The 13,397-nt window shown below is 42.0% G+C and overlaps 2 protein-coding genes across 4 annotated transcripts in view; one reads left to right on the forward strand and one right to left on the reverse strand.

Annotated features, from left to right (window-relative positions):
• Positions 1 to 13,397, forward strand: part of LOC310878541 (KATNB1-like protein 1) — a 94,023-nt gene that overhangs the window by 71,836 nt on the left and 8,790 nt on the right. The window lies entirely within an intron of this gene.
• acp7 (acid phosphatase 7, tartrate resistant (putative)) overlaps positions 1 to 13,397 on the reverse strand; it is a 32,920-nt gene that overhangs the window by 17,095 nt on the left and 2,428 nt on the right. For both annotated transcript variants that reach the window (XM_083792869.1, XM_083792870.1), the window contains exons 2-6: positions 12,453 to 12,568; positions 10,425 to 10,625; positions 8,967 to 9,149; positions 7,999 to 8,024; positions 6,344 to 6,441 (exon numbers count right to left, since the gene is read on the reverse strand). In XM_083792869.1, the coding sequence (XP_083648995.1) occupies positions 6,344 to 6,441; positions 7,999 to 8,024; positions 8,967 to 9,149; positions 10,425 to 10,625; positions 12,453 to 12,568 (624 nt within the window). The remainder of the gene's footprint in view (positions 1 to 6,343; positions 6,442 to 7,998; positions 8,025 to 8,966; positions 9,150 to 10,424; positions 10,626 to 12,452; positions 12,569 to 13,397) is intronic.

Here is a 13,397-nt window from a genome sequence, read left to right on the forward strand (position 1 = left end):
CACTCCGTTACAAGTAAAAAGTCCGGAATTCAAAATGTACAAAAGTATCACTATCAAAATGTACTTAAAAGTACCAAAAGTAAAAGTACTCATAATGCAGAAAGGTTTTCAAATGTATAACAATCTTTTGAAAATAGCAGATCTACAAGCTCACAATGTGTCGCATCATGACGCATTGTGAGCTTGTAGATCGGCTATTTTCAAAAGATTTTTATACATAAGAAATTGAAATTAGACATTCTGCATAAAGAGTACTTTCTACATGTTGGTACTTTAACTACATTTTGATGCCAATACTACTTACGTAAATGTTTTATTCCGGACATTCACTTGTAATAGCTAGAGTATTTCTAGTATTTCTAGCAGTATTGATAATTTTACTCAAGTACAACATGTGAGTACTTTCTCCACCACTGGTAATATACCACAAAAATAGTAATCCAAACACCATTGTGTGATGTCCAGAATGGAAACAAGGCTTGATATCTCAACCGCTGAGTCCACTGATAGGAACAACTGTAATGTGTTCCTGGGTCCACACCCCCACCTTGTGGTTAGACACGAGACCCAAGAAGAGCTATCACTTGCCACAGTGTATGCCAGGGGCGGCCTAGTGGCTCAGGGTTTGAGTGACTGCATGGCAACCGGAAGCCTTAGATTCCCAGTTCGATCCCGGGCTCCCCCAGAGTTAGTGTCGAAGTGTCCTTGAGCAAGATGCGGAACCCCCTACTTCCTTTACAGGTGCTACCGATGATACCAATGAAGGCTCTGTTCGATTCTGGTCAAATTAACAGAATCAGGGTTCTGCTATTGTGCATGTTGGCTCACTGGAAACACTCTGCTACACCAGTGGGTCTCAAAGTGTCCTTGAGTGGGTTCTAAATGGCCCCGTACAGGTGTGTAACTCTGACAGTGTACAAATGGAACCAAATGGACCCTTATGATAAGGGTCCATTTGGTTCCATCTGTACACTCTCAGTCATGGAGAGTCCTTGAAATGAGAGTTTGAGAACCACTGCACACTAAATGGAAGAGAGCCTTAATTAGTATCATCGGTAACACCTGTGAAGGAAGTAGGGAAACAGCCCGGAAGTAGTTAGAGTTATTCTGTGTGCACAGGTTGGTGCCTTGCATGGTTTCCCCCACCATTGGTGTGTGAATGTGAGCTTTCTATTGGCTGAGGTCAACAGATAGTCCACCTGGCTGTCCCATTTCAAGTTAGCTTGAATGGTGACCCCCAGAACCTTTACTGTTTCACACACTTCTATGTTTGGTCAATGGAGTGTTGGGAGGGCCGGTTTCTGTCTCATGCCAGTGACATGTATAACTTTGCATTTTCTTGGATTCAGTTTCATTTTGTCACCCAGTACTTTTACTACTACTGCTCGTACTTTTTTCACCACTAAACCAATGAAACAGGACCTGCCCATTCATCTGAATGATGAGTCTGGAAGTTCACGAGATGGACACTTAATCTGCATCTCACTGCGTAGCCGGCATCAGGAAGCATGACACCCACCAACTCACATTGCAGCCCGATTGTTCCTAAATGTCAACGGTCACTTCCCTTCGCCTCCGAGGGCCAGATGAGCTATTATACGTATGTTGTCCCCCAGGAACAAAGATGGCTTTGATTGGGCCTGGGGGGGCCTTAGCATCCCGAGCTGCTGCTCTCATCCTGCTGGTATGCTGCTGACTGACTACTCTTGCGGTCGGGCCTGTTTCAGTTCCTTTTTTTTTTTTTTGCCCGTTAGGTTTTTTGAGGTTGGAAAGACAGCAAGGGAGAAAGTGAGGGAGATTGAGAGAGAGCAGGAGAGAGAGAGAGAGAGGCAAAAGCCAGCTGCATGGTGATTTGAATTCTTAACACAGTAAGACCTATTCCTAAGGACGATTCTACAAATGTCTTTGTAACTGTTTTCTGAGAGATCTTATGTTGCTGCTACTGTTTGTATCAGTGGTGTTCACACTCTTTCATGTCAAGGTCCCCCAAAATTATACGGATTTGCCCGCCGAGCCCATCTCAAAATATAGATTTTTCAAAAATAGCAAATCTGTGCAAGCTCATACGAAGTGACGCAGTACGAGCTTGTAGAGCCGCTATTTTTGAATAGCCAAAGTATAAAATCATGGTTAAAGTGATTAAGACACAGATGCTTTCCCGGTTTGAACGGGTTATAGAGTATACCGCAGACATGTACAGTACATTACAGTACAGTACATACAGTGGCATACGTATAGAAGCGGTAGAGCAGCTCTGGTTATGTAATGTAGCGAAAGTCAGCGTGTCTCGATATCACGTTCTGATGTCAGGTGACGGCGCCAAGAAAAACTGGCTACTGTTAGCAGAGCCTTAACCTATTATGACCGGGAATGCATATCTGTGTTCATTTTAGATTTGAGCTATAAAGCATTATTTTAGACTATCTATACTATTCAAAAATAACAGATCGGATTTGATTATCTGCTATTCAAAAATAGCAGATCTACAAGCTCGTAGCAGTAACTTCGTGCCGCGCTACGAGCTTATAGATCTGTTATTTTTGCAAAAATCGTGAAAATGTGTGCAAATCTTTGAATATATATTCTTGTAAAACTGATTTTTAACTCAATCTCAAACTATTTTGAGATGGGGTCGACAGCCAAATACATATCATTTGTTGTCGTTGACATGGAAAAAGTAAGAGAACCACTTTTATAGCAACACAAATTCATCAGAAAACTCTGGTCTCCGGTCTTAACGGGTTAATTGAGGCCAGGTGGCGGAGGCGGTGGGCACGTTACACAACGCGAGGCCGGGACGACGGCGACTGCCGCGGGCTGTACAAACACCACGTGGTGTGTGGAGATCAGTCGCTTTTAGATCCTCCGTGATGTACAGTGCACAGACACTAAACACGACTTAAACCCACTCCAACTCAAAAGGGGAGAGGGGTCTTCGATAACCCCCCGACGCTGATCCACAGGATATTACACATCTGAGAGGCCCCCCTGAGCACGTTAAAGAAAAAAGGCTTTGCTTTCACTGGATTGGAAAACACTGATCAAGATATCGGGGAACCAAAGGGGCGGAAATTGACTCTGGAACGGGTTCAAATATTATCTCGCTATAAAGAAGACACACGTTATGCATCTGGTAAACCCAGAGTTGGTTTCTCACGAAGGAGTGACGTAGTATAGGCTAGTGGCTCGGGAGGCATAGAGCGGGTTGCCTGGGAATCGGAAGGTTCCCGGTTCGATCCTGCCGTCCCTGAGCCACAGACTCCCGGTGAGCGGGACTGTATACCCTGCGTGGCTGCCCTCCGCCCTCGCTGTGTGAATGGGTGAATGGGTGAACTTGAGGCGTCTCTAACTGGGGGTCCATGAGGGGTGCCAAATGGACCACGGTCTATAACTCCGAGAGACTGTCAGAGTTATGGGGGTCCTTGAAATGAACCCATCAAAACCGGTAAAGCATCTGTGTCGCTTTAGATGTTAGCGTTATTGGAAAAATAGCAGATATACAAGCTCGCAGCACATCACTTCGTGCCATGCTGCAAGCTTGTACATCTGCTATCTTTGAATTTCTTTGAAAAATCTTGACATTTTTAAGTTGGAGAACTACTGGTTTAGAAGGCATTTGTTCATGTCCCAGGATTGATTGATTAATGATTTATTTATGTGTCATGCTTCCTATCCGAAGAAGCCCAGCAGGACACTTTTTACAGTTTACATAAACAATGACAATAAATGTGGCCAAATTTGACTGAGGGACTGCCATTGGATTTTTTAGTTTTTCCATGTCATACTGTATATGAAAGCAGGATCATAGCTTCAAATTGACATATTGGTTGTTCAGTTTGACCCACCAGTTTTGGAGATATGGCTTATAGAGTAATGTCTTGAAAGGTTCACTTCTGTGGACTAACATTACATCTAGCTACATGTTTAAGCATTTATTTCATATTTACATGTCGATTTCAGCTCTGACACTTATTTCAGACATGCTCTAGTATGTGAAGAGTCTGCCTGTGCTATTAACTTATTTTGGATACAAATAAGACAATAAATCACAAACAATGATCATGAATGTTTTTAGTTTTTAAAATATATTTTTTGCCCCCCTATGATAGAGATATATATGATATGATGATGAAATATTAAAGAAGAGTACCTCAAGTTAGCATGTATTGCTGCACATGGAATATTTCACATTGGGTACAGTGAGTTTAGTGAGGATGTGACAACAAGGATGTTTAGTGTTCTAGGGTTAATGGGTTAAAAGTTTGAGGACCAACCACTGCCATACAGGTAAAAAGAAACATAATGCATAATGGTCAAAGCATGGCCGGCTGACCTCATGGCTTTAGAAACGCACAGCAGATGTTCAGGTGGATACTGGATATGATGCAGCATCTGGAGAAGAGCCTACCGTACCTGCAGGCCTACCTGCATGTCCTGGTAAACAGGAAGCAACTTGAACAAAACAATGGAAATTATTATGTGGGTTGTTTGGGGGCTGTAAAGTCAAATGCTCTGGTATACGTAATGCATTAGGCCTAGGCTTTTTTCTGCTTTGAAGTCTGCACGCATGCGCACACGCACACACCCACGGGCGCACGCTTGCACACCAGTGGTATGCATAGACCCCTGTCTAGTAGCTCATGCTAGTACTGTTTAGTGTGTATATACAGTATATCCCTCCTGTCTTTGCTTTCACACACATTTTCCCCGGTTCTCAAAGCGGGAACCGGGGAACCCCCTAAGGGTTCATGCATACCAACCTGAGGGGTCCTTGAATTTTGAAAACAAGTCTGAGAACGCCTGTTATATGTGGCGAGAATGATCAAACAAACTGCATGGTTTTCAGACGCCCAACCGGCTACTGTCTGGAGCGAGCGGGTCGATCAAGGAGAGCTGCGGGACGAGCTGACCGCTTAAGCGAGTCACTTTTTTTTTAAAGTGTTTGTTTTAATTTGGTTTGTTTTGGAGAGCGTCGACTTGTTTAGATGTTGGCGGTCCCTGAGGTTGATCCAGCCCTTTGGAGACCAAAATAGCTCCCATGTGTGTTCCAACGGTACCGTGGATGGTGTGCGACAGACCAAAGTGTTTTCTGCAGTGGAAAAGTTGTGGTTGACCCCAGGAGGGGTTGTTTTTCTGAGTCTCAACACACACACACACACACACACACGTACACGCACATGCACGTGAAGACTCTTGGGCGCGTGTACGTGAAGAGGCTTAATCTCATCTGTCATTGTGGAATGAGGTGGATATATGTTATCGTTTGATACATAACGATTCCATGGTACCATAGGAGAGATAACAGGCAAATGTTGATCAAAGTAATACTTCTTCTATATTCTCTAATTGTGTGGAATTAAGTAATGCACGTGTTTAACAATAATTTTACTCTTGAGGGCGTAAAATGAAACCAAACCACTAATATGAAATACTGTGCCCTAACTGCGCCCCCCAAAACATTGTTGTTGATCATAATACGTACAATGATGTGATGTAATCTAACCCACGTGGAATGTAAGGCAGTGTTGGAAGAAGTTACTTAAGCAATATCACAATGTAGAAATATTCGGTTTAAAAGTAAACTCACATGATCGGAATGCGTGGCGTAAAAGAACAAATGCATCGGCATCAATACAAATACAAACCTGTCAAAACAACAGCAGTGGAGTAAAAATGACAATTTGCCTCTGAGATGTAGTGGAGTACAAAAGTATAAAAGTAATGAAAATGGAAATAATCGAGTAAAGTAAAAGTACCTCAAAAGTGTGCTTAACCCATACCCGGTAAAGCGTGTCATTTTAGATGATGTAGATCTAGATCAGCAGATCAGTAGTGAGAAATACCGATTTAGAAGGCATTTGTAGAATCGGCCTCAGGTCTTAATGGGTTAAGTAAATACAGTACTTGAGTAAATATACTTGGTTACTTTCCACAATTGGCATGTGGCGCTAAATGCAAAGCAAAACGTGGGCTAATGGGGAGCAGAGGGGAGTCAGGAAGGCTCCCATGTTGACTTGCAGCTTCTAAACACTCTAGAACAACATTTCCTTTAAGGCTTTAACATCCCAGCCCTGAATGTGTGCTCCGTGTGTGTGTGAGTGAGTGAGTGAGTGAGTGAGTGAGAGAGAGAGAGAGAGAGAGAGAGAGAGAGAGAGAGAGAGAGAGAGAGAGAGAGAGAGAGAGAGAGAGAGAGAGAGAGAGAGAGAGAGAGAGAGAGAGAGAGAGAGAGAGAGAGAGAGAGATATAGCTCAATGTGCCAAGCTCTGTTTGTTTGCACATTTCGTTCTTCTAGTAGGTACCGTATATTTCAATTGTGAAAGACAGACAAAACAGGGAGACCTACTATGTAGCCTCGTGGTTCCCAGGACAGGTCATGTAGGGCACGTATGCAGCTATGGACTGGATCTGCCTCATGAACTCATCCCCTATCCTGGCGTTGTCCTGGAACACATTCATCAGGGCGTATTGAACGTACAGTAACACATTGTCCTGGAACACATTCATCAGGCCATTCATTTCCTTTTTAACCCGAGGCAGATTCTAGAAAATAATGCCTTGTAAATAGTTTTTCGTAATTCAAAATGGTTCAACGTTTCCCTCCCAAAAATGTTCAGAAATAGCAGATGTACAACAAGCTCGCAGTGTGGCACGAAGTGACGCGCTGTGAGCTTGTACGATCTGCGATCAGCCAACGCTAAAATCTAAAGTGATGTAGATCCTTTCTCGGATTCATAACGGGTTAATGCAAGAATTCCAATACAAATGACAGTCCCTTAAGGACATGACATGTATGGCATGGTCAGAGATACCTAGTGCTATTCAATTGGACTCAGATTTATCGCTGACTGGGAGGAAAAGTATGCATTTGTTCTTTCTTCTTCTCTCTGGCCACTGTTGTTCTGCCAAGTTTGTTGTAAGAATCCAGTAAGTCATTTTTCCAGAAGGCTTAAGGAATGTCCCATGTGCATACCAAGTAAACCTCAATGAAACCAGAGGCCATTATTTCTCCCGCCCCCGATCCTAATGGCGGCTTCGGCGTTTTAAAAACACGGTGCGGTCCATGGCTGTCCTGTCAGGTTTCACTGCCATTAATGAGCTTCCAGACAGAATTCCTTTTTCTGTTTTTCTATTTATAATATCAATGAGGCCAGAAGGACAGACTTTAGACATTCCAGCTGAGCGCAAAGCATGAATTATGGTGATTAAATGGTGCATTTATATAGCGCCTTTATCCAAGGCGCTTTACATAGACTGTGCATTACATTCACCCATTCACACACATTCATACAGCGATGGCGGCGGAAACCATGCAAGGCACCAACCAGCACATCAGGAGCAATTAGGGGTTCAGAGTCTTGTTCAAGGACACTTCGACGCTAACTCTGGGGGTGCCCGTGTTCGAACTGGCAACCTTGCGGTTACCATCCAGCCACTCTACCCCTGAGCCACCGCCGCCGCCATGTTTTTCTCTATTATGTCAAAGAAATTAAGAAATATGAATGGTGCAGCCACACAGCTATTTAAAACCTTGATTTCTGGGAAATAGAATATCTGTCATTTATGACCGGAATATATTATGCCTGTAATATCACAGGCGGCAGCTTATGTTTTCAAAATGAGGAAATGCACGATTGGGACTTTAATAGACTCATTATGTTTGAAATGTTCCTTTTTTTTCCGTCAGCTACTTGGGTGACTCCCCGTCTTTCACCAAAGGATTAATGCCTTTTTTCACCATCATTTTAATCATAACCGGGGTGTTAAGCACAGCTGTGGGCCTTCGTCTGTTCTGCTGATGAATAACGGGGAGGCCAGAGAAAGTCTGGAGAGGTGAAGAAGAGGCTTAATCTCATCTGTCATTGTGGAATGAGGTGGATATCTCACTAGCTTTTAAAGAATAAGCCCTTGATGACAGAGTTCCCAAACTGCTCCCATGTATCTGTTCGACAGTAGCTCATGATATTGGTTTAAAAGAAGAAATAATTGAAAGTGAAATACCTCATGCATGTCATAGGCAAAGTCCCCTAAAAACACAAAATCATGTGGATTAGAACAGTGGGTCTCATGGGTCATTCATTAGGAGCCGAATGCGAACGAAAATAAAAGCCTGGGTACCGAGGCTATTGTTTTAGGTGATAAGCGACTCACCGCTCACCTCAACCATAGACTGTAAAACACATCTCTTGTTTTTACTAACCACGGTGGTAGGTGGGCACCTCATCACCTCAAACTGGAGTATGAATAGGCCTTAGGGGGTCAGAGATAGAGGGGGTTCCACAGTTAAATGACTACTGAATGTTTACTTTGATCAGCATTTCACTGTTATCTCTATACCTACCTACAACACATGGACACACAGTAAAGGAATTATGGCACAAATCATGTCTAATGATTATTTTGGTCAGGTTATAAGAACATTCTAAATATAAATTTAAATATACAGTAATTGTAATTTGTAATCATATGCAAATCCTTGAACATAAAAAAAAAACACTAACTGGATTAGAACATTAACACAATGCAATAAACTGTGTGCAATACAGTTGAAATGTGTGACCACTCTGTGTCTCCGATATGTACAGTAGGCCTGTCACAATTATTACATAATCGCCTAATCGCAATTAGTTGAGATAATCGCAATTATTTTTGCATAATCGCCAATTGTTTGAAAAATGTCCATATATTTTCAAACATTTTTCAAAAATAGCAGAAATTGCAGACCTACAAGCTAAGGGCGGCTTGTATTTTGTAAATGTGTCAGTGATTTCTTGTTACATTTAATTATTTACCATATCTGCCCTGTGCAACTTATGATTACGAAGCGTAAACGGCAAACGGAAATACAAATTGTAAAACGTTCCAATGTTCAACGCAAATGCAACACAATTAAATCGTTAATCGCAATTATCTGTGCGACGACGAATCGTCAACTTAAAATGTTGTAATGGTGACGGGCCCCTACCTACCGATGTGCAGGATGGCGTGGTACATGCCCAGCTGGGTCTCTTTCTGCAGCCGGGCCAGAGACTGGGGGTTCTCGTTGCCCAGGTCCCCGTAGAGTGCAAACCTGGGGCTGAAGGCCGTGCTCTCGTTCAGCGCGCTGAACGTGAACACGTCGCTCCAGCCGAGGTCACTGCCGCAGTGGTACACTGCAGCGAAGCACACACGGACAGTACAAGGTCACTGCCACAGTGGTACACGGACAATGCAAGTAAGAGGCTCTCTGTATGAATTGTGCACGATAGTAGCCCCGTTGTTCAATAATGACAAGCCTGTGGAAAAACGCAGTGGTGGAAAGTAACTAAGGTACATTTCCGTAAGTACTATACTGACCTGGTGTAACCTATACGTTGTTATACCTGGTGTACTAACCTATACGTTGTTATACCTTTCATGCCAGGAGCTACCTCTGTCTCATACAGTATACAGTATAGCAACATATTCTTTTGCTGCAGAATTTTAAGGTTTTCAGAAAACCTTAGGTTGGGTTTTAGAAGGTGTTTTTTAGAATCGAGCCACAGGTCTAAATGGGTTAAGTGCCATTTTGAGGTATTTGTACTTAGTATATCTAATTTTCAATACTTTTACTTCTACTCCACTACATTTCTGAGGCAAATATTGTACTTTAAGGTAAAAGAGTAGAAACATTTGAACAAGTAACAATGCAAATCTTGCTTGAGGGTCCCTGGCACAATTTTGTTTTTCAGGTGGTGGTGTGCGGCCATATACATGACCCCCTTGACATGAAAACGTTTGAGAAACACTGATAATTAACTATTTGTCAATTCAAAGGAGCTAATAGACGAATATTCTTTTTAAAGACAGACATGGGGAAAGTTAGAAGGGATAACTAGAAATACGCTTGGTCTTGTCTCATCTCTGAATAGTGTGTAAGCAAAGTAGATCCCTGTTGCCCCTAGTGGCGCATAGTGGAAAATCACAGAAGTGATGCATGTGACTTTTGCATGATTTGTTGGACAGATCGGAGACAAATGAAAAGGAATATGGGCTCTATGCACACGCGCCATTTTGGAAAGAACTGAACTCGGGGCCCTTCCCTACTTCCTACACAGGTGTTACCACTGAGTCAGGGTGCTGCTATTGTGCGAAACACTGCTCTGCTACACTAGTGGGTCTCAAAGTGTCCTTGAGTGGGTTCCAAATGGCCCTGTACGGGTGTGTAACTCAGAGTGTACGGGTCCATGTGGTTCCATTTGTACACTCTCAAGAATTATGGGTGTCCTTGAAATTGAAAAAAAGTTTGAGAACCACACTAAATGGAACAGAGCCTTAATTAGTATCATCGGCAACACCTGTGAAGTAGGGAAGCGGCCCGGAAGTAGGAAGAGTTATTCTGTGTGCGTAGAATAACTACGAGCTCAGTAGCAACCAACTGTAGTGCACAATATCACACCCAACCGTACCGTAGGTGGTGCCAGGTTTGAGGCCGGTGAGCATCACCCTGTGGATGTACATGGTCCTCTTCTCCAACCCCGAGTCGACAAACAGAGTGGCGTTGCCCGTGGCGGTCATGTCAAAGAGTCGACCTCCCAACAAGCCAAACTCCACCGTGCTCTCTGCCTTATCGAAGGTCGTCCAGGTGACCACCATGGCAGCTGGTATCCCTGGAAGGTTAAAAAAGCAGTGAAAACTATGACGAACAATGTCTGTTGAATAACCTTTTTTCACTGACGAAAATATGACTATATACTGACAATTTCGTCAACAAATAAAAACTATAGACAAGTCATCTGATGATATTTAGGCAACTAAAACTAGTTTCCTAAACTAAAGTAAACTAAATATGACTGGATTGACACTGGTAAAAAGACCCAATTATTCAGTGTGTGAGACTGATCAGGCCAGTCAATCTAAGCTAAAAAATAAATTGTATTGAAAAAGTATTGAAGAATTATGAATCATGGTAAATTCAGGGCTTGAAAGGGTTTGGGTACCATTACAAACCTATAAGGCAAAGATTTCAATGCTTTAAATTAAGTAGCATGTGACGTGTCAAACTAGGGGGTTTTCATGATTCTGAATACGATCCAAGCATTAGTTTTGCACGAAAAACACTTCTTGGGCTAAATGCGGCCATAGTCACTTGCCCAATTTTTTTGGCGATGGAGTGTTTCTCGTGCTAAACTAATGCTTGCAATTGATTCAGAATCATGAATACAACCCCTAGTTTGACACATCACATGCTACTTAAAGCATAATTAAAAGTAGAAATGTTTGCCATGAGATTAAAACATTCTGGAGGTCTGTGGTCCATTATGTCTCTCAGATTACGTCAGGTCCAGTTCCTCTTTGTCCTAAATTATGTATACTCAGTATTTATCCATTAAATTGTACACTAAATAGTAATGAAAAAATAATGACCGACCTTTGCCTGTTACAGGCCAGACGCTCAATTGCGCTATGTTGGAAGAATGTCAATGCCCCTACGATCGGCTTTTGGCTGAGGAACTTAACCAGTTTGGCACATGAGAAACTAACATATGTAATCAGGAAGAAACCTGCGGTATTCTATAAGATATGGGAGAAGTTCTTGGACTTCATTAAGCGAGGTGATATTGAAGAGGCTTTGGATGTATAGTGGTTAATTGGAGTAGTCAGCTGTGGGGTGGGGGTAGGGAACTGTGCATTTGTTTGTTTAACTGTATGTAATGTATTTTGTTTAACTGTATGTAATGTGTTTTATTTTCGTTTTATTTTTAGTTTTGTCATTATTTTTGTTCTTTATTTATTGTCAAATCATTTTGTGATAAGATTTTGTTTGTATTTGTGCTGCCATGGGGATGTGGGGGGGGGAAATATATGTAAATTGTTTTGAAAATACTTCTTTGTACTTTAAAGAAAATCAATAAACATATGTTTGCCATATATAGGTAGGTTTTTAATGGTACCCCAACTTTCAACCCCCTCAATTTACCATGATCCACAATTTTTCAGTACAACATTTTTTATTTTTAACAATCGTTATTTGGATGACCCTAAGGATCATAAAAAAACCTTGAAAGATTACTATTGCAATTTATTTTGGGTCAAACCTTAGATTGACTAGCCTACAGTGGATCCTCTTACAAATGCACTCATGTAAGCCAAGAGAAAGTTCACAAAAAAGAAGGTGATGTTGCCTAAATAGTGGTGCTTTTGATCTGGCGTTTGGCAGGATGCAGCAATCCTTAGTTAAGCCGAGTATTGGCGAGATACGCATTTTTATCTAGATGCCAAGAGACAGTGTATCATTACCATGTGTTTAACCTTTGTAGAGACAGAGAATCCACTTAGGTACGGTAAACTTCTAATATTTGATGGTTTAATAGCTTTGTGGGAAAATCTCGCCTCAGACAGTCGCAGAGCCAGTCAGATTCTGAAACTCTGATAACTTAACTATATAATAACTACGTACTTTTTGCACCACTGAGTAAGTAAGATCAGAGACCTACCTGGATAGGACAGGTGGACCTGCTCTGGCTGTGTCCGGACGGGGGGGACGGCCAGCGCAAACAGGGGTGCAAAGAGGCTCAGAGCAGCAGCAGCATAAAGAGGTGACATCTTGACACTGGACAACAACACAAGGACACAGTCCTGTTAAGACAGGAGGCACACAACAAACAACTCACTTCTGTTTTTAAGTCACATGATTTAAACCTATTACAATCGGGAAAGCATCCACATGGACTTTAGATTTCAGCGTTGGCTATTCAAAAATAGATGTTACTAACTTACTAGCTCACAGCTCAGCACGAAGTGACGGGCTGTGAGCTTGTAGATCTGCTAGTTTTTAACTCTTTAAAAAAAGAGTGTGAGAACTGATTTAGAAGGCATTTGTAGAATCAGCCTCAGGTCTTAATGAGTTCAAAACAATCTCATCTACTATTCACATGATATCAACTTCATAAAAAGTGGATGAGTGGACTCTGTCTCTGTTTAGATGGTGTTAAGCTTTTCCCAATAAAACAGGATGACAGCAAAGTATACAAAATACACTATAAAACAATATTACAATAAAGCTAGATGATGACATTACAAATACAATAGTAAAACACAAAGGACTTTATCCTCTAAGTTCAGCAGAGGCTGCATTTTATGCGCAGACTCATGAGACAATATAACATCTAATGGTACTCTTCCATCGATCCTTCGTGGAGAGTGCATTAACTTTTGCTTTGTTATATTATATTTTGTGAAATGTCTTCTTAGTTGTCGTCATAATGGAACCAACCTGGAGGGTGGGGGAGGGAGGTGGAGGTGGACTGTAGGTGGAGGATTGTGGATATATACTGTATGTGCATGTGTTCTGCACTCATGCAGGCAATCAACATGTATAGGTATGTCCTATTGTCTTTGCACTGTAAAACAAATTACTGAGTAATGATGGGTTGCTCTTG

The sequence above is a fragment of the Protomyctophum parallelum genome, assembly GCF_964188405.1.
Source record: "Protomyctophum parallelum genome assembly, chromosome: 20".
NCBI classification, from domain to species: domain Eukaryota; kingdom Metazoa; phylum Chordata; class Actinopteri; order Myctophiformes; family Myctophidae; genus Protomyctophum; species Protomyctophum parallelum.